At 41.6% G+C, this 21,785-nt stretch overlaps 1 protein-coding gene across 4 annotated transcripts in view; it reads right to left on the bottom strand.

Moving 5' to 3' along the window:
• ints14 (integrator complex subunit 14) overlaps positions 1-21,785 on the bottom strand; it is a 146,077-nt gene that overhangs the window by 102,237 nt on the left and 22,055 nt on the right. For 2 of the 4 annotated variants that reach the window (XM_059953153.1, XM_059953156.1), the window contains 6 exons: positions 18,651-18,743; positions 12,515-12,659; positions 11,293-11,426; positions 11,089-11,207; positions 6,809-6,874; positions 770-5,701 (listed from right to left, as the gene is read on the bottom strand). In XM_059953153.1, the coding sequence (XP_059809136.1) occupies positions 5,450-5,701; positions 6,809-6,874; positions 11,089-11,207; positions 11,293-11,426; positions 12,515-12,659; positions 18,651-18,743 (809 nt within the window). In that variant the 3' untranslated portion in view covers positions 770-5,449. Of the gene's footprint in view, positions 1-131; positions 268-769; positions 5,702-6,808; positions 6,875-11,088; positions 11,208-11,292; positions 11,427-12,514; positions 12,660-18,650; positions 18,744-21,785 lie in introns of those variants that run through there. The other 2 variants (XM_059953154.1, XM_059953155.1) reach the window with 2 other exon arrangements.

Below are 21,785 nucleotides of genomic sequence, written 5' to 3' on the forward strand. Positions count from 1 at the left end.
TGCTTTCCTACAGCACTGTTCATGTAAATGTGCTCAATGGTTGGGATTTTTACCCATGATGCGCTGGGCCAAATCCACTACCTTGCGTAGGATTTCCATTCAAAGCCACAGGTGTTTCCATACCAGTCAGTGATGCAGCCAGTCAATACACTGTCCACTACACATCTATGTTTTAGATCTCATGCTGCATTTCCACAGACTTGCAAGGAAGGTGTTGCTGTGCTTTCTTCACAATTGCACTTGTGTGCTGGGTCCAGGACAGATCCTCTGAAATAGTAACACCCAGGAATTTAAAGTTACTAACCCTCTTTTATCTCCAGTGAGGACTAGCTCATGGACCTGGTTTCCTTCTCCTGAAGTCAGTTCCTTAGTCTTGCTGACATTTAGTGAGAAGTTGTTGTAATGACACCATTCAGTACTGTCAGTACTACTGATGGGCTGTGACTTCCTACTGTATTTTGGACGTGCAATGCAGAAATAGTTGCTTTGGCTCATCAACTCCATATTGAGCATTAAGTGCCTTGTTACATATAGTTTATTCTCTGTACTTTTGATTACCATGGCCATGTATCACTGCAGAATTTGGCAGCATTAAAAAAATTCTCACTCTCTCATACAGACACACACATACCTTCCTTTTGATCCAGGTCTTAAACAGAAGCAAGTGTTACAGCAGACTAGATAACCTATCTGCTTCAGATTTAATGCAAGTTATGTAAATGCTTTGTTTCTGTCATTCAGTCACATCAATTGAACAGTGTATAACATTATTTGAACTGCACTGAAATCTATTTTATACTTTAAAATATTGTTATTGGTTACTGAGGTGGCAAAAAAGTTAACATTTCTGCAGTCTCATTGAACCGTGAAGTTAATGACTCTGCATTCCCTCCTGCTAGTGATTTTTACTAAGTGGGCAGCACCTGTACATTTATGATTGGATTGGAGGAAAGTGATCAAGGTAAATGACATTTAAAAAGAAACATATCTAAAGTGAAATCTCTTATTATCTTAGTGGCAGAATAATAATGATATAAACTTTAAGGCTGAGACCTATTAAAAAAAGGAATGTATAAGATAACATTTACTGCACAGAACTTTTTAGCTCTAAATTTAAAAAAAGTCAGCACATTTAGGCTTTGCTAGTGTGCTTCACAGAAGCCTCTACCCAACCAGTGTAACCAGCATTTTTGTGTGACTCATCTTCCCAAGGCAGAAGAGCAAAATCAGCTGAAAGATTACAATGATGACTAAAGGATTGGCTAATACAGATTTTGAAAAAAAATCTTCAGGCAAAGTTAGGAAGTTTGAGAAGGCAACACATAAAATGCTGGTGGAACGCAGCAGGCCAGGTAGCATCTATAGGAAGAAGGACAGTTGACATTTCGGGCCAGGACCCTTCATTGGGACTCAGGACTTCATCTTGGCCCGAAACGTCAACTGTCCTTCTTCCTATAGATGCTGCTTGGCCTGCTACTTTCCACCAGCACTTAGTATATGTTGCTTGAATTTCCAGTATCTGCAGATTTCCTCGTGTTTGCAGTTCGAGAAGGCATTTTTAATTTTGGGACTCTAAATAGTGGAGAGACAGAGGATGAAAGATGTGCCAGATGTTGGACTGAAGAAACATGGTTTTTGGAGTGCTATGTGAATGATGCCAAAGAAGGATGTTATGGACAAAATGGGAAGTGAGGACCTCAATAAAATCACTATCACTAAAGAGAGAGTGATGAGCAAACGAGAGGGCCTGAAGGTAGGTAAGTCCCCTGGTCCTGATGGGATGCATCCCAGGGTGCTGAAGAAATTGGCAGAGGTTATAGTAGATGTGTTGGTAATCATTTATCAAAACTCTAGACTCTGGGCAGGTCCCGGCAGATTGGAAGACAGCAAATGTCACGCCACTTTTTTAAAAAAAGATAGGCAACTATAGGCCAGTTAGCTTAACATCTGTAGTTGGGAAAATGCTTGAAGCTGTCATTAAGGAAGAAATAGCGAAACATTTAGAAAGGAGTGGTTCCATTAGACAGATGCAACATGGATTCAGAAAGGGCAGGTCCTGTTGGACAAACTTACTGGAGTTCTTTGAGGACATAATGAGTGCAGTGGATAGAGGGGAACAGGTGGATGTTGTATACTTGGATTTCCAGAAGGCATTTGATAAGGTACTGCACAAGAGACGGATACAGATGGATGCGTGGAGTCGGATACTGGCATGGATAGCGGATTGGTTAACTGATAGAAGGCAGAGTGTTGGTATAAATGGGTGTTTCTCCGGTTGGCAGTCAATGGTGAGTGGGGTCCCGCAGGGGTCAGTGCTGGGCCTGCAGCTGTTTACCACTTACATTAATGATTTAGAAGAGGGGACTGAGTGTAGCATAGCAAAATTTGCTGATGACACTAAACTGAGTGGAAAAGCAAATTGTAGAGGATGTGGAGAATCTGCAGAGGGTTATAGATAAGTTACGTGAGTGGGCCAAGGTCTGGCAGATGGAATACAATGTTGGTAAATGCCAGATCATCCACTTTGGAAGGAATAATAGAAGAGCACATTATTATTTAAATGGTGAAAGATTATAGCATGCTGTTCTGATGTGCAGAGGGACTTGGGAGTGCTTGTGCATGAATCGCAAAAAATTGGCTTGCAGGTACAACAGGTTATTAAGAAGGCAAATGGAATATTGGCCGTCATTGCTGGAGGGATTGAATTCAAGAGCAGGGAGGTCATGTTACAACTATACAGGATACTGATGAGGCCGTACCTGAAGTACTATGTGCAGTTCTGTTCTCCATGCTTGAGGAAGGATATACTGGCTTTGGAGGTAGTGCAGAGGAGGTTCACCAGGTTGATTCCAGGGATGAAGGGGTTAACCCATGAGAAGAGATTGAGTCACCTGGGACTATACTCTAGAGTTCAGAAGAATGAGAGGGGACCTTACAGTAACATACAAAATTTTGAAAGGGATAGATAAGATAGAAGTGGGAAAGTTGTTTCCATTGGTAGGTGAGACTAGAACGAGGGGACGTTGCTTCAAGATTCAGGGGAGAAGATTTAGGACTGGGATGAGTAGAAACTTTTTCCTAGAGAGTTGTGAATCTGTGGAATTCTCTGCCCAGGGAAGTAATTGAGGCTTCTTCACTAAATATATTTAAGATACAGTTAGACAGGTTTTTACATAGTAAGGAAATTAAGGGTTATGGGGAAAAGGCAGGTAATTGGAGCTGAGTTTACGGACAGATCAGCCATGAGCTTATTGAATGGCAGAGCAGTCTTGATGGACTGGATGGCCTACTCCTGCCCCTATTTCTTATGTAGGTTAGAGGGGAATATGGACAAGGCATTGTAGGCCTTTGAAAATGTGATTAGTGGTGTTCTCGGATAAATCTTACTCTCTGTTAATTGTGAATCAGCATGCAAGGGGACAATGGGTGAATTGGTGAGGATAAGGCAGATGTTTAGGTAAGCTGAAATATTTGTATGCACTTTGCATGAAGATATGAAAAATGTAAATGTTATGAAAATAATCTTGCAAGGATGAGATGCATTTCCTATTTTGCTGAAACATTCTTTGTAAGATACAGAATTTGCTTACATTTCAAGTACATGGCTGGGAGCGGTATAGAGTGCTAAGGTCCAAGTGAGGGTTGATGGGACTGAGCAGAATGACAGTATCAGCTGGACTAGGTGGGCTGAAGGGCATGTTTCTGCACTGTAGTATTCTATGACTGACTCTGGATTTGATACTGAATATTCTCACTAACAAAGCCACTGTTAAACCATAGTGGTTAATTGAAGGCAACTAGGTTTCACATAAACCAAATGGCCACCCTGGTATTGTTACCAGTCTTATACAAAGATTTTTGTGTCATTCCTTGTTGGCAGATGCCTTATAGAATGTTATATTAAGACTAAATGATTTAGGTTAATTCGAATCTAGGGTGTTAAAATACAAATAAAGGCATGATATGAGTTGGCTTCAGTAGGCTGGGAGACTATTTAAAACATATGAGTAAAATAAACAAAGGCTGATTGTTAAATAATGAATACATAGTTTAAGTAATGTACATCTCCATAGGGTAAAACACAGAACAGTGATCCAGCCAAGATCATCAGTGAGTGGGTAAACAGCTGGTTGTCTTGTCTTTTATTAACAGTATAACTTTTAATAAAAGGTCCTACGGTTGAACATTTGGAGTTAGGAAGTGTTGGTAAAGCAGGAAATCAGTATAATGGGGAGTAGGAATATTAGGAAAATCATGGTGTGAAATTTGGATGTAGATAAGCAAGAGCAAGGATCAGAAAAGATTAGCAATGGCTGTCTTATCACCCCCAAATATTAGTAATAATGGGTAGAATTAAAAAGGAAATTTACTGAGTGATCCTAACATTTATAAAACAGATCAGTAAATTAATTAGGGCAATAAGAGACAAAGCAAACTGTAATGCAAGTTATAGTACACTGTAGCAGAGAGAAAATCTGAGTTCATTGTACAAATAGGGTTTGGGTAGCTTGAACACATCCATGATGATACAGTATTAAACATGCCGATGATATTAAACCTGATTCTATTTCTGATCCTGATCCAGAATAGTTCCAAATTGAAGGATGGAATTCACATAGGATGATTGGAGTCAGAGGATCTTATTAAAGAAAAGGAGAGTGTAAGTTAGGGATATCTCTTAATTCCCCAGGAACCACCTGAAATAGTTCTTGAAGATTCTTGGACTGGAACAATATTGCTGTGTTTAAAACTATGTTCAATCCATGTAGTCTAATTTTCTTATGTTTAACACAATTTCACACAAATATTTAGGTTTGGATTCACAAAAGCTAAACTGCAGAAGGTAGCAGTTTGCCTTTTTTATCTGAATTTTATTTTGACAAATGATTGCTGAGCTAGGAGACTACCAATGCAGTACACATGTTGTTAAACAATGTCCCTATCAGTGTTAAATCTAAAACAACACACAAAAATTGTGGAGGAACTCAGCAGGTCATGCAACATCTATGGAAATGAATAAACCTTCCTTTAGGGCAGAAAGGAAGGAGATCTAGCTAGAAGGTGATGGGTGGGAAAGGTAAGGTGTTGGATCTCAGTGCGCAATGAAGTTTTATGTTAGTGACTACCAATGTAGTATACACATCGCTAGAACAAATCATCAGTGTTAGATCTCAGGGCAATTCAGTTTTGTTCCAGAGGCCGTGTACCCTCAGAATGCAGAGGAAATGAATAGAGTGTCATTACATTTTGGAGATCTTAATCATCTTTAACAATATCAAAAACTGAAATTTATTTAAAAATTAAGACTTCCTGGTGGTATACTAAGATCCCAGAGAAATACAGCAACCTTTTTTCTTGTAGTCCCATATCTGTCGCAGTATCCTTGTGCACAGCACTAGAACATCAAAAAAGGTCCTCAAAAGTGAACCAAAAATACCATATTGACCACTCAAATTCTATCAGTGCTGCTGCTAGAAAAATCTGTCTGCAGTGGAGTGATATTGTGTTCATAAGCTGCATATTCAGAATTCCCAGTGCCAGCTAACTTGAGCTGCTGGGCAGCGTGAGAGAGCTGAAATGCGGCATCAGGATGAGCAGTATCAGGGAGGAGTGTGCACTCACGGTCCAACATATCTGCCACGCCTTTCAGAAGGTCCAAAAATCCAAATGCAAGGGCTGCCTTTCTCAGTCGATTCAGTTCCTATAGAAGGAAGCACAGAAGGATGTTTTTAAAATACAGTGTTCACTCAGTAAAGGATTTGATACTAAGCAGCAGATTACCCAGCCAAGGTGTCCAGCTTTGACATCCATACTCTTTCCTAACATGCATCTGCACCCCACTATGAGTGTCACCTCAGCTCTCAAACTGTTCAGCCATTATCATTATGTATGTTAATTGCAGCAAGTCTAGACTAGATTTAGTACCCAAGTTACCATCAAGGGATGGGAATAGATGAATAAGGGGCTATGAACTTGGGATTCAATTGGTAAACAAGATCAAGTGGGACCCAAAATGGATTCCCTGCCACAAGAAATCAGTGATTTTAGAATGAAAAAATATCCATTCATGATCTATGTTAGAATTTCTAACATGAAAGAGGTCAAGAGATAATCCAAGGAATACTTTGCTATGAAAGGCAGGATAAAGAGGTGAATGTTTGAAAGCTCATGCACTCTCATGATTCCACAATCTAATTCCAAGCAAAAATATTTAATCAGTACTGTTCTTAGAAAAAAAAGCCAAAATGCAAAACACCTTGCTGAGATAGAAATTTTCCATTGGGGAAAATTTTTTCCAGATACTATATTCAGAGCAGCCTCCTCCACATTGGTGAGACTCAATGGAGATTGGGGGGACCACTTCATTGAGCAGTTCGCTTAGTCCACCACAAAAGGTGCAATTTCCCAGTGGTCATTCATTTCAATTTGACATCCCGTTCACATTCTGACATGTTGGACCATGGCCTTCCCCACTCTCATAATGAAGCCGCTCTCAAGTTGGAGCAGCAATGTCTCATGTTCTGTTTGGGTAGCTTCCAAACTGATGGCATGAATGCAGATTTCTCCGACCTGGTAATTTTTCCCCTTCCCCATTCTGGCTCCTTGGCTCTTCTCACTGGCCTATTACCTCCCTCTGGTGCCCCTTCTTCTTCCCCATCTCCTGTGGTTCACTGTCCTCGCTTATCAGATTCCCCCTTAAGCATTTTATCTCTTCCACCTATCCCCTCCCAGTTTCTTATCATCATGTCCTTCAGATTTGAATGCCTGAACATAGCTAATGCAAATTTTTCAAAGATCAGCCATTTACCTTGTAGAATGTCTGTGTCTTTTCTGGAAGTTTTCGGGCATTTCTTAAAATCTTTTGAACATCAGTCTGAAAACAGGAGAAGAACATGATCAACAGACCAACAATGTTCCCTTCACAACATGTTAATACATGCTTGAGTTTCTAGAGATATCTATTGATGCTGTGAATCCCTGCAAAGAATATACAGGTGGCTCAATACTCCATATACCGTGCATAAAGCTATGAGAATGATAAACTGAGCGCACAATCTCAAATTCAGAATCCCACAGAAAGGCAGTACATAGAACATTAGACTACAGGAACAATTTCCTTGTCCACAATATCTGTACTGAACACAATCATTAATTAAATTATCTTCTTCTAGTACATGATCCACATTTCTTTCTTTGTTCCCTGTGTATTCATGTGTCTAACAACCTCTTAAACACAACTAACGAATCGTGTGTGTGTGTATAAATAAATAAAAATAAAGGCTGATTTATAGTTGTGCGTACGGGCTATGCCGTAGCCCTGATTTTCACTTCTGCATTGCTCTACGCTGCAATGAGCATGCATTGGTGTGCACGAAAATGCTAGCTGGCGGCGGGGTTTCTATGCCACTGTGTTGAGTTTCTTCGTGGGTGACAAGGACGAGACAATGCATTTCAAACATTTTCCTATGTTGGCAGGTAGGTTTGACTATTTGGTTCATCTATTTCGCATCGGACAGGCATGGCGGAGAAGCAGCAACCGGAAATGCGTAGTAAGAAATGCGATGCTACCAAGCGGACCAATCAGTTGTTGCGGTCTGCGTTGCCGTGATGCGGGAGTTACTTTTTTGGGGAGTTGCACGTCACCCTATGGCATATAGTATGCAGTACCTACGACGTCAATGCAAAAGTATAAATCAGCCTTCAGTAATAAAAACTTGCTGCACACAAATTATGTAAACTTTCTTCTCTCACTTTAAATGCACATCCTCTAGTACTTAACATTTCTACCCTAGAAGAAAGATTCTATTTATGCCTTCCATATCTATAACTATGTATACCAAAATTAAATCCATATCCAAATTTCTTCCGCAGCTTCACCAAACCCTGCATGTCCTACCTGTAACAGGGTGACAATACTCTAAGGTGGCTTAACCCAAGTTTCATAACCAACTGCATTTGGATTTATACAAGTTCTGAATTAACCAGCGTACATCAGAAACTGAGAACAGTTACTAAAACAGCCTGCACCATTTACAGTGATTTACTCTACTGCACAGAATAGGCCACAACAACTGTAGAAGTTAATCTCTTCTGGGCCATTTAGAACACAGACAAGGAGGAACTTTTTTAGCCAGAGAGCAGTGGATCTGTGGAATACTCTGCCACAGAGTGGGGTGGAGGCTAAGTCTGTGGGTATATTTAAAGCAGAAGTTGATAGTTTCCAGACTGGTCAGGGCATCAAAGGATATGGCGATAAGGCAGGTGTATGGGGTTGAGTGGGATCTGGGATTCACCATGATAGAATGGCAGAGCAGACTCAATGAGCTGAATGGCCTAATTCTGCTCCTATGTCTTATAGTCTTAAAACTTCAGCCCTCCAGTTGAGGCAACCTCCTAGTAAATCTTCCACGCTCTCTCCCCAATGACCATGGTGGCCAGAACACCAAATGTAATCTAACATCCCAATCATGCCTTGGCCTATGAATGCAAGTATACTAAATGCCTTCTTCATTATCCCATTCACATGAGTCAACATTTTCTGAGAGCAATGGGTTTGCATCCCAAGTTCCCTCGGTACATTATCACTTTTAAAGTCCCTACCGTTTATTTGTCCTACCAGAATTAGGGTTCCCCAGATTAAATTCCATCAGCCAACTCTGTCCCTCTTCAGCTGACATCTTTTGTTGTCTACTTATACACCAGCTTTTTATCAGTAACTTTATATTCTCTCCAAGTCATTTATACATATTTTAACAACAAAGGTCCCAGTACACCAGTTAATACAGATATCTAGGCAGAACTACCACTACAGCTCCCTACTATCACCAAAACAATTTTGAATCCAGTTTAATATCACATTAGATCCTTGTGCCATAACCTGGACCAGTCTACCAGGTGGGAAATACAGCACAGGAACAGGCCCTTTAGCCCACGATGTCTGTACTGACCATGATGCCAGTTTAAACTAATCCTTCTACCTGCACATGATCCAGATCCCTCCATTATTTGCTTGTACATTTGCCTGTCTAAATGACTCTTAAACATTGCATTATTTGCTTCCACCCTGCCCCAACTCACTCCTACAAAGGCAGTGCCTTCCCTGTGTAAAATAACTTGCCCTGCACATTTTTTGAAAATTTTCCCCTCTCAAACTATACCATCTAATATCTGACATTACCACCCTTGGGGAAATTGAATTGACTTTATTTCTTACATCCTTCACATACATGAGAACTGAAAATCTTTAAGTTATGTCTCTGTCTAAATGTGCAATATGCAATCATGGTAATTTTTTATAATTAGAACAGTCAATGTAATATAGTACATGCAAGAGTTAATCAGTCTGATCGCCTGATGGAAGAAGCTGTCCTGGAGCACGTTGGTCCTGGCTTTTATGCTGCGGTACCGTTTCCAGGATGGTAGCAACTAGAATACATTATCGTTGGGGTGACTTGGGCCCTTTTTACACTTCTGTCCTTGTAAATGTCCTGAATTGTGGGAAGTTCACAACTACAGATGCACTGGGCTGTCCGCACTACTCTCTGCAGAGTCCTGTGATTAAGGGAGGTACAGTTCCCATACCAGGCAGTGATGCAGCCAGTCAGGATGCTCTCAATTGTGCTCTTGTAGAAAGTTCTTATGATTTGGGGGCCCATACCAAACTTCCTCAACCGTCTGAGATGAAAGAGGCACTGTTACGCCTTTTTCACCACACAGCTGGTGTTTTCAGACCACGTGAGGTCTCAGTGATGTGGAAGCCGAGGAACTTAAAGCTGTTTACCCTCTCAAGCCTCAGATCCATTAATGTCAATAGGGATTAACCCGTCTCCATTCCTCCTGTAATCCACAGCCAGCTCCTTTGATTTTGCGACATTGAGGGAGAGGTTATTTTCTTGACACCGCTGTCTGAGAGATGACTTCTTCCCTGTAGGCCACCTCATTATTGTTTGAGATAAGGCCATTCTATCTACGACTATCCTATCTAAGTCTATCATAATTTTACAAAATCCTATCTAATCTCCCCTCAGCCTCTGACTCTCCAGAAGAAACGATCCATGATTGTCCAAACTCTCTTTACTGGTAATACTCTCTAATTCAGTTAATAACCTAGTGAATCTCTTCTGCACTCTCTCCAAAGCCTGTGGAATGGCAACCAGAACTGCACACAATACTCCAAAAGTGGTTCAAAGTAATGTTTTAAACAGATGCAACATGACTTCCTAACTTTCATAATTAATTTCTTGACTGATGAAGGCAAGCATTGCTTTTTACCAACCTACTTACTTGTGCTGTCTCCATCAAGGAGCTTATCCTTCAGAATATCAATGCTCTCAACAGTTCTGACATTTATTGTATATTTTCACTTTATATTTTAATTCCTAAAGAGCAATACCCCACACTTGTCCACATTAAACTCCATCTATTTCTCTGTCCACTGTGACTAATCTATATCCTGCTGTATTCTTTGTGTGATAGAAACACAGAAAACCTGCAGCACAATACAGGCTCTTTGGCATAGTAGAGAGGGAACCAGAGTGGACAGGCAGCAAGAGGAGTGGTTGTCATAGAATCATACAGCACTACAGTACAGAAACAGGCCCTTCTAGCTTGGTTTTCTGCCTAGTCCCATCTATCTGCACTTAATTTGGATAGGTACATTACTCAGTGTGGCTTGGAGGGATAGAGTCCAGGTGCAGGTGGATGAGACTAGGCAGAAAATCAGATAACCATCATGGCCAATACAGGCCAAAAGGCCTACTTTTGTGCTCCAAGAGTCTGTGACTAATAAGTTACTGACTTTCCCAGTGATCATTTATCTGGTCCCTCAGAATCTTCAAATTCTCTCCCAGGTTCCAAAGACCAAGGGTTAACAGGTTAATTGGTCACACGGGTCTAATTGGGCTAGATCTCTAAAAATAAAAAATAAATATATATTACACCTTTGGTCCTTGAGGGGACTTACTTTTCCATGAGTTATCCTATTCTTTTATTATTAATATTAAGATCTATGTACCCATTAGCTAGTGCAATGACTATTGGGAACTCATGAACCTGCAGTCCAGTATCACAACAACCCATAATGCCAACCTGCAGTCCACTAGGTTTAATCCACACTGTTACATTCTGTGCATAGCTACGCTTTGTCCGTGGCTGAAGGGGAAATGGGCTCTTGCTGTCATCTTCACCATAAGGGTTTTCTTCAGCATCTAAAACAAATCAAAATAATGTTTTTAATGAAATGATGAATCAAATATAGAGAAGGCCATTTAGGCATTCCTAATTCACACTCACCTAAAATGGGCCCTAACTGTGTCATCTTCCCAAGCCACGGAAGAGGCTCTGGACCAGGCTCAAACAAGGACATCATCAGATTGGATTTCTTTTTACTGTCAGCCTGAGAGTATAACATCCCATACCAATCAGGCCTGGGAAAACAAGAAAAAAATGCGTTGCTATTAGACAAAGTTAAAAGTAAAGTTATTATGAGTACATATATGTCACTATATACAACCATGAGATTCATTTTCCTGTGGGGATTCACAAGAACTACAAAGAATACAATAGAGTCAATGAAAACCACATACAAAAAGATGGACAAACAACCAATGTGCAGAAGACAACTGCAAATACAAGAAAAAAAACCAAACTAATAATAATAAATAAATGAGCTATAAATATTAAGAATGCGAGATGAGGTCCTTGAAAGGGAGTCTGTAGGTAGAGGAAACAATTCATTGTTGGGGTGGGTGAAGTTATCCCAAAATTTCAAGAGCCTGATTAACCAAGTACATTCATTAAGTCCAAAGTTCAAATTTACTGTCAACTGATTGTACATACATGCAGCCCAATGAAACAATATTCCTCCAAACCATGGTTTACCCACAAAACAGTGTATAACACATAGCATATTTATGAAGTACAATTCATCATTTTGCAGTGAGAAGCAGCAGGACTGATGGGCAAGAGGGAATGAATGAATCATAAGAGGTGGAAATTAAGGCAAAAGTGGAATGGGGTGGGGAAGAAAGAGTACGAAGTCTTCCAAGTATCATTTTATAATAGTCTCAATAAGGTTACCTAGAAATGAGTCATTACAGGCAGTCAGTCACCTTTTCAATAGTGAGTGACATAGAAAGCCAAAACTGAGATGAATAATTATAATGCTTGTTCTGGAAAACATACGAACAAGCTTTGTAGAAATGACATGGATCAGTAAACAGCATGGAGCAGAACTGAAGAGGATAGAAGAAATCCTTCTCCCACACAGAACTAATGCATAAAGCTAAAATTCAGGTTTATCCACAGGAAATTAACTTTTCTCTGCTTCCCTCACATTCTTGAAAAGGTGAGTATTGGTCTAATATAGTTTATTAAGCAATGCTCATTCACATCCCTACCATTCTATCTGTTGTTGCAAGCAAAAAATTATAACATCTTCCCATGAAATTGAATAAGATCTGCTCATTAGTCACATTTAAGTTATGAGTAACTTCACAGTCATACAGTTCCTCACCCAAGCAGCACAATAGCCACCATCCCCTCTACTTTCAGACTGCCATGGAGCAAGACACAAAACGAAGGCATCTTCCCAGCTATTTGAGAAGCAGAATTTTCATCTTCAGTTTCTTCAGGTAAACCACTCCCCAACTCGTCACCTTCTACCAAACAAGGGAAAACAAATACTCAGTTACCTATTTGCCAGCAGAAACACCAACCCACTAACAAAGCAACACAATTCTATAAGCAGAAACATTATTCATTTCATTTCCACAGTTGCTTGCTGACCTAATGAATCTCCCAGTATTTTCTGTTCCTTTCCCAACCTTGTTAGGCATGTTTTCCACAGAACTCTCTGGTTTCATTCCCAAAACAGTTCAGAGTAAATTTATTATCAAAGTAAATATATGTCAACATATGCAACTCTGACATTCATTTTCTTACAGGCATACCCAATAAATCCATAATAGAATAACTATAATAGAACCAAAGACAGACCACACCAACTGAGCTTTCAATCAGAGTGCAAAAAACAACAAACTGAAATATAAAATGAAGAAATAATAATAAATAAATAAGCAATAAATATCAAGAACATGAGATGAAGAGTCCTTGAAAGTGAGTCCATAGGTTGTGGGAACATTTCGGTGACAGGAAGTGAAGTTGTGTGAAGTTATCCCCTTTGGTTCAAAAGCCTTACCATTGAGGGGTAATAACTTTTCCTGAACCTGGTAGTATGAGTCTTGAGGCTCCTATACCTTCTTCCCGATGTCAGCAGCAAGAAGAGAACATGTCCTGGGTGGTAGGGATCCCTGATGATGGATGCTGCTTTCCTGCAGCAATACTCCATGTAAATGTGCTCAATGGTGGGGTGAGCTTTACCCATGATGGACTGGGCCATATCCTCTATTTTTTGTAGAATTTTCCAATAAAGGCTATTGGTGTTTCCATATCAGACCATGATGCAGCCAGTCAATATCTCCACCACACATCTATAGAAGGTTGTCAAAGTTTCAGATGTCATGCCAAGTGTTCATAAGCTTCTAAGGAAGTACAAGCACTGCTCCTTCTTTGTAATTGCACTTGGCTGCTGGGCTCAGGACAGGTCCTCTGAAATGATAACGCTGAGCAATTTAAAATTACTGACCGTCTCCACCTGATCCCCCAAAGAGGACAGGCTCATGGACTTCTGGTTCTTTCCTCCTGAAGTCAAAAATCAGCTCCTTGGTCTTGCTGATATTGAGTGAGGGATTGTTGCTGTGCTGTTATAAGAATAAAGTGAATAGAGCACACAGCCTTGTGGTACACCTGTTTTGACAGAAATTGTGGAGATGTTGCTGATTTGAATTGACAGGGGTCTACAAGTGAGGAAACTGAGGATCCAATTGCACAAGGTAGCATTGAGACCAAGGTTATTGATTCATTTTGAGTGGATGATGGCACTGAATGCCAAGCTGTGGTCGATACAGAGCATCCTGAATTATGCATCTTTGCTGTCTAGATGTCCCAGGGTTTAGTGAAGAACCAACAAAATGGCATCTATTGTGGACCTGTTACACTGACAGGCAAATCAGAATGGATTCAGTTGCTTCTCAGGTAGGAATTGATACATTTCATCATCAACCCCTCCCAAAACTCTGGACTCTGGCATGGTGCCAGAGGACTGGAAAAATGCAAATGTTACTCCACTCTTTAAGAAAGGAGGAAGGCAGCAGAAAGGAAATGATAGACCTTTAGCCTGACCTCAGTGGTTGGGAAGATGTTAGAGTCAATTGTTAAGGATGAGGTGATGGAGTACTTGGTGAAACAGGACAAGATAGGACAAAGTCAGCATGGTTTCCTTCAAGAAAATCCTGTCTGACAAACCTGTTGAGAGTTCTTTGAGATCACAAATAGGATAGATAAAGGGGATGCAGTGGATGTTGTATATTTCCAGAAGGCCTTTTACAAGGTACCACCAAGTTAAGAGCCCACAGCTTTTCAGGAAAGTTATTAACATGGTTAGAACATTGGCTAATTGGTAGGAAGATCCTTTTCTGGTTGGCTGCCAGTGACTAGTGATGTTCTGCAGGGGTCAGTGTTGCAACCACTTCTTTTTATGCTGTATATCAATGTTTTGGATGAGGGAATAGACGGCTTTGCAGATGATACGAAGATTGGTGGAGGGGCAGGTAGTGATGCGGAAACAGGTAGGCTGCAGAAGGACAGACAGATTAGGACAATGGGCAAGAAAATTGCAAATGAAATACAATGTTCGAAAATGCACGATCATGCACTTCGGCAGAAGAAATATATGTGTGGACTATTTTCTAAACAGGGAGAAAATCCAGGAATCTGAGGAGCAGAGGCACTTGGGAGTCCTAGTGCAGAACACCCTAAAGGTTAACCTGCAGGTGGAGTCAGTGGTGAGGAAGGCAAATGCCATGTTAGCATTCATTTCAAGAGGTCTAGAATACAAGAGCAAGGATGTATTGCTGAGGCTTTTCAGGCACTGGTGAGGCCTCACATTGAGTATTGTGAACAGTTTTGGGCCCCTCGTCTTAGAAAACATGTGCTGGCGTTGGTGAGGGTCCAGAGGAGGTTCACAAGGATGATTCCAGGAATGAAAGGGTTATCATACAAAGAACATTTGACGGCTCTGGTCTGTACTCGCTGGAATTCAGAAGGATGAGGGGGAAATCTCATTGAAACCTTTTGAAACTACATAGAGTAGATGTGGAAAGGATGTTTCCCATGGTGAGCGACTAGGACAAGAGGGCACAGCCTCAGGATAAAGGGGCACCCTTTCAGAACAGAGATGCAGAGAAATTTCTTTAGCTAAAGGGTGGTGAATTTGTGGAATTTGTTGCCACATGCAGCTGTGGAGGCCAAGTCGTTGGGTGTATTTAAGACAGAGATTGATAGCTTTTTGATTGTACATGGCATCAAAGGTTATGCAGAGAAGGCCAGGAATGGAGGTTGAGAACGAGATGAAAAAATGGTTCAGCCATGACTGAATGGTGCTACAGACTCGATGGGTCAGATGGCCTAATTCTGCTCCTATGTCTTACGGTCTAAAACACTTGATAATTGTGGATGCAAGTGCTACTGGATGATAGTCATCAAGGCAGGTTACATATTCTTCTTAGGCACCAGTATAAGCGAAGCCTGCTTGAAGCAGGTGGGTACCTCAGACAGTTTATGCAAGAAATTAAAAATCTCAGTGAACACTCCAGCCAGCTGATCAGCATAGGTCTTTTGCAGTTGGTCAGGAACCCCATCTGGGCCAGATGCTTTGCGTGGGTTCATCCTCCTGAAAGTTGCTTGCACATCAGCCTCAAAGACCAAAATCATAGTATCATCAGGGGCTGTGGAAGTTCATGATGGTTCCTTTATGTTTTGATGGTCAAAGCAAGCATAGAAGACATTGAGGTCATCTGGAAGCGAAGCACTGTTATCACACGTCACTGGATTTTACTTTATAAGAGATGATAGTATTTGAGCCCTGCCACAACTGTCCAGCATCCTCCAGCAATTCAAGTTTAGTCCAGAATTGCCACTTTGCTTGTGAGATGGCTTTCTGGAGTTCATACCTGGACCTCTTAACTTTCTTGGTCACCAGATTTGTATGCCTCTAATTTTCACAAAAGCGCAGTTCTCATGGTTCATTCTGGGCTTCTGGTTGGGGAAGACCGAACGACTTTATGGGGACACACTCATCTACAAGTCCATGACAATCACTTTGTATTAATTCAGATCCACAGATGATCCCTTGAACATGAACTAGTCAACTGACTCAAGGGAGTCCCATAGTCGTTCCCCCACTTCCCATGACCACCTCTTTGTCGTCTTTCCTCTGAAGCCTTGCTCTTTAGCCTCTGCCTGTATGCAGGTTGAAGGACAGCTGAGTGATCAGATTTCCTGAAATGTGGTCTGGGCATGGAACTGTATACATCCCTTATCTTAGTGTTGGGACGTCTGGTACTACAGGTTACACGCTGATGGTAATTGAACATGAATTTATTCAAAGGAACCTGGCTGGAGTCATAGAAAGGTTTAAAAAGGCAAGAAGTCTTCTGCAGTTTTTGATTTGGAGCAAGAAGGCTGCAGGTAAATGGCTAAGGATTTCCAGAGCAAAAGCAGTTTTACTGCTTGGAGTAAAAGAGAGGCAGGACTGCGCAGGCACATCACGTCAGCCAGTAGAGCGGGAAAGGTTTAAAAAGATCATTATATCCAGCGGGCAGCGGAGTGAGAGGCAGCAGAGTGGTAAGGCTTTGGCTCAATGGGCTTAGGCGGTAACAGGACGAGGTGAGGAAGGATTAACTGTGTTAACTGCGGAAAGGAAGCAGTATGTGTGTGAAGCCAGTTTTCTGTGCTCAGTGTCAAGATGTGGGAGGTCCTGGAGTCTCCCAGCCTCCCAGATGGCCATATCTGCACCCGGTGTGTCGAGCTGCAGCTCCTAATAAGGGACTGTGTTAGGGAACTGTAGATGCAGCTCGATGACCTTCGCCTGGTCAGGGACAGCGAGGAGGTGATTGAAAGGATCCCCAAGATCCATCTGATCCTCCACACTCCCAAGAGTTTTACCATTCATACTATATTCTGCCATCATATTTGACCTACCAAAATGAACCACCTCATATTTATCTGGGTTGAACTCCATCTGCCATTTCTCAGCCCAGTTTTGCATCCTATCGAAGTCCCGCTGTAACCTGACAGCCCTCCACACTATCCACAGCACCCCCAACCTTTGTGTCATCAGCAAGTTTACTAACCCATCCCTTCACTTCCTCATCCAGGTCATTTATAAAAATCACGAAGAGTAGGGCTCCCAGATCTCTGAGGTACACCACTGGTCACCAACCTCCATGCAGAATATGACCTGTCTACAACCACTCTTTGCCTTCTATGGGCAAGTCAATTCTGGATCCACAAAGCAAGATCCCCTTGGATCCCATGTCATCTTAATTTCTCAATAAGCCTTGCATGGGATACTTTATCAAATGCCTTGCTGAAATCCATTTACACTACATCTACTGCTCTACCTTCACCAATGTGTTTCGTCACATCTTCAAAAAATTCAATCAGGCTCGTAACGCATGACCTGCCTTTGACAAAGCCATGCTGACTATTCCTAATCATGTTATGCCTCTCCCAATGTTCATAAATCCTGCCTCTCAGGATCTTTTCCATCAACTTACCATCCACTGAAATAAGACTCACTGGTCTATAATTTCCTGGGCTATCTCTACTCCCTTTCTTGAATAAGGGAACAACATCCGCAACCCTTTAATCCTCCAGAACCTCTTCCGTCCCCATTGATGATGCAAGGATCATTGCCAGAGGCTCAGCAATTTCCTCTCTTGCCTCCCACAGTAGCCTGGGGTACCGCTCATCCGGTCCCAGAGACTTACCCAACTTGATGCTTTTCAAAATCTTCAGCACATCCTCTTTCTTAATATCTATATGCTCAAGCTTTTCAATCTACTGTAAATCATCCCTACAAATGCCAAGATCCTTTCCTGTTGTGAAAAATCCCCGAGGGCATGATGCCCTCTCCAAACAAGAAATTCTGGTTCACACTGCTGTACTCAGAAACTGGCCAAAAACTATTCCCGAAAGAAATGGCGCATGAGGGTAGTGAATCATAGTTTCTTGTATGAATTGACCAACAAGGTTGGACAAGAAAGTCTGCCCTGTGTAATGTAGTAATGCTCTACAGCATTCCTGATAGGCAACTGCTTCACATTTTGGCTACTTGTAGAGAAGGTTAAAACTTTCCTCATGCCACAGGTACTGCTAGATCTGCTGGCATTTCTTAAATTCTCGTTTTGGTTCAGTGTCAGTGTCAACTCTGATATGCATTTAACAGCTTTTACACATCCCTTCATTTATTTTCTCTCCAAATGTACTCATTAATCCATTGGCTAGATGGCTTATTAAGCACTGGAATCACCTGGCAAATCTGGTGTCATGTCACAATTATCCCCTTTTGCCCCCATCCTTCCCCAACCTTTGGGCAAATTGTGTGAATTGTTTTCTCATGTTTCCGGTTCTAATGAAGGAACTTCAATGTGAAACATGCACTTGAATACTGAATGTTTCTGACATCTTCTGTTTTTCTACTCAGTCAATGACAGGATTCTCCATCAATACCCAGTGCAAGAACTCACCTTTATTCGGAGCTACAGGTAAGACCAAATGCCGAGAGAGAACAGGGGGACTGGCGATATCAGCAATTTTTATAAATCCCACTATATCCAACTCTAGAAAAGAAAAATAAGTGTTTAAAATAAAAAAAAGAAACATTTTCCCCTCTCCATGCAATCCTAGGATTTAGACTGACCAGAAGTGACTTAGGATTAACTCCTGCAGAATGTTTTGAACTGTTCAGAGTACAGATTTAGGAGTTACAATGGATGTACTCAAGACAGTGCCTGTCTCCAGCCATTACGGGAGGGCTGTGGATGCTCAATAACTGAGTCAATTTGAAATGGAGGTCGATTGAATTTTGTGCTGGAAAATGGAACTAAGGTAAAAGGGCAGTGTTGATCCGGATGAATGGCAAAGCAGGTCTGAGGTGCCCGATACCCAACAAAAACAGAAACATAGAAAACATACAGCACAATTCAGGCCCTTCGGCCCACAAAGATGTGCTGAACATGTCCCTACCTTAGAACTACCTAGGCTTTACCCATAGCCCCCTATGTTTCTAAGCTCCATGTAGCCATCCAGGAGTCTTTTAAAAGACCCTAATGTTTCCACCACTGGCAGCCCATTCAATACACTCACTACTCTCTGCATAAAAAAAGAACTTACCCCTGACATCTCCTCTGTACCTACTTCCAAGTACCTTAAAACTATGCCCTCTTGTGCTAGCCATTTCATCCCTGGGGAAAAAGCCTCTGACTATTCACACGGTCAATGCCTCTCATTATCTTATGCATCTCTATCAGGTCACCTCTCATTCTCCATTGCTCCAAGGAAAAAAGGCCAAGTTCACTCAACCTATTCTCATAAGGCATGCTCCCCAATCCAGGTAACATCCTTCTAAATCTCCTCTGCACCCTTTCCATGGTTTCCACATCCTTCCTATAGAGAGGCGACCAGAACTGAGCACAGTACTCCAAGTGGGGTCTGACCAGGGTCCTATATAGCTGCAACATTACCTCTCGGCTCTTAAACTCAATCCCACAGTTGATGAAGGCCAATGCACCGTTTGCCTTCTTAACCAGAGTCAACCTGCGCAGCTGTTTTGAATGCCCCTATGGACTTGGACCCCAAGATCCCTCTGGTCCTCCACACTGCCAAGAGTCTAACCATTAATGCTATATTCTGCCATGATATTTGACCTACCAAAATGAATCACCTCACACTTATCTGGGTTGAAATCCACCTGCCAATTCTCAGCCCAGTTTTGCATCCTATCAATGTTCCATTGTAACCTCTGACAGCTCTCCAAACTATCCACAACATACCCAACCTTTCTGTCATCAGCAAATTTACTAATCCATCCCTCCACTTCCTCATCCAGGTCATTTATAAAAATCACAAAGAGTAGGGGTCCCAGAACAAATCCCTGAGACACACCACTAGTCACCGGCCTCCATGCAAAATATGACCAGTCTACAACCACTCTTTGCCTTGTGTGGGCAAGCCAGTTCTGGACCTACAAAGCAATGTCCCCTTGGATCCCATGCCTCCTTACTTTCTCAATAAGCCTTGCATGGGGTACCTTATCAAATGCCTTGCTAAAATCCACATACACTACATCTACGGCTCTACCTTCATCAACGTGCTGAGTCACATTCTCAAAAAATTCAGTTAGGCTCGTAAGGCATGACTGACTGTACTTTTTGTGTCACTCCTATTGAGGGAGTGCAAACGATACCAATATACTCATGGGTACTTGACTTATGCCCCCATTTCAAATTCTGTATCATCAGGGATGCAGGAAGTCACTGCACATGTTCCTTCTTAATGCATACACAAGAGATTCTGCAGATGTTGGAAATCCAGAGTAACACATACAAAATCCTGGAGGAAGTCAGCAGGTCTGGACTTAGGTCTCAGGATGAAACATCAATTGTTTATTCCTTGCCATAGATGCTGCCTGACCTGCTGAGTTCCTCCAGTATTTGTGTGTTACTCCTTCTTATTGCTGTGCTTATTCCCACAATCCTGCAAATTTATCTTCTTACTATATTCATTCATTGCTGTATGGAATTAGACAGAGTAAGGAGCAGTTGTGGGCAACAGCTCTTCCACAATTACTGCAATTACATTTCTAGATTTTGATAAATCAGGGTCTCTGAGGAATATAAAAGGCTAAAAGGAAACATAGAATATCCTTTACAAGTAGTTCTGATAAAACATAATCATAACTCTAACATGTTTCCAAACACAATTTATATAGAACACAGTCGCGCGAGAGGACCAGAGTTAAAGTGGTCCAGCTTTGGCTCAACAGGCTTAGACAAGCACAGTTGCAGGCTCTGAGTAACAGTACTTTATTTTCTATTAGTACAAAGCTAATGTGCTGACATTGGGACCAGAATTAGTGCTATATTCTTTGTGTGAGATGTGGGAACTTTGAGAGACCTCCAGTCTCCCTGTCAATTACTCTTGTGCGAAGAGCGGAGACCTGCAGCTCCTTACAGACTGTGTTAAGGAACTGGAGCTGCAGCTCAATGACCTCCAGTTCACACAGGGGAATAAGGAAGATGTAGATAAGAACTACAGGGAGTTCCTCATCTCTAAGTTGTAGGAGTCAGGTACCTGGGTGACTGCCAGGAAAACAAGAGGGAATAGGCAGCTAGTGGCTGTTCCCTCAATAATAAGTATACCACTCTAGATACTGTTTGGGGAGGGAGGAGTGTGGACGATGTACAAGGAAGAAGCCGCAGTGACCAGGTCTCTGGCACTGAGCCTGGATCTGTGGGTCAGAAAGGAATGGGGGAGAAGAGGTGATCTGTAGTGATAAGAGAGGATATTAAATTACAGGAAGGATACTAATAAGGTTGAAAGAGTGCAGAGAAGGCTTACAAGGATGTTGCTGGGACTTGAGAAACTGAGTTACAGAGAAAAGTTGAATAGGTTAGGACTTTATTTCCTGGAATGTAGGAGAATGAGGGGAGATTTGATAGAGGTATATAACATTATGATGGGTATAGATAGAGTGAATGCAAGCAGGCTTTTTCCACTGAGGTTAGGGGAGAAAAAAAACTAGAGGACATGGGTCAAGGGTGAAAGGGAAAAAGTTTAAAGGGAACATGGAGGGGGGCTTCTTCACACAGAGAAGTGGTGGG

This window comes from Hypanus sabinus, chromosome 28 (genome assembly GCF_030144855.1).
Source record: "Hypanus sabinus isolate sHypSab1 chromosome 28, sHypSab1.hap1, whole genome shotgun sequence".
Taxonomy (NCBI): domain Eukaryota; kingdom Metazoa; phylum Chordata; class Chondrichthyes; order Myliobatiformes; family Dasyatidae; genus Hypanus; species Hypanus sabinus.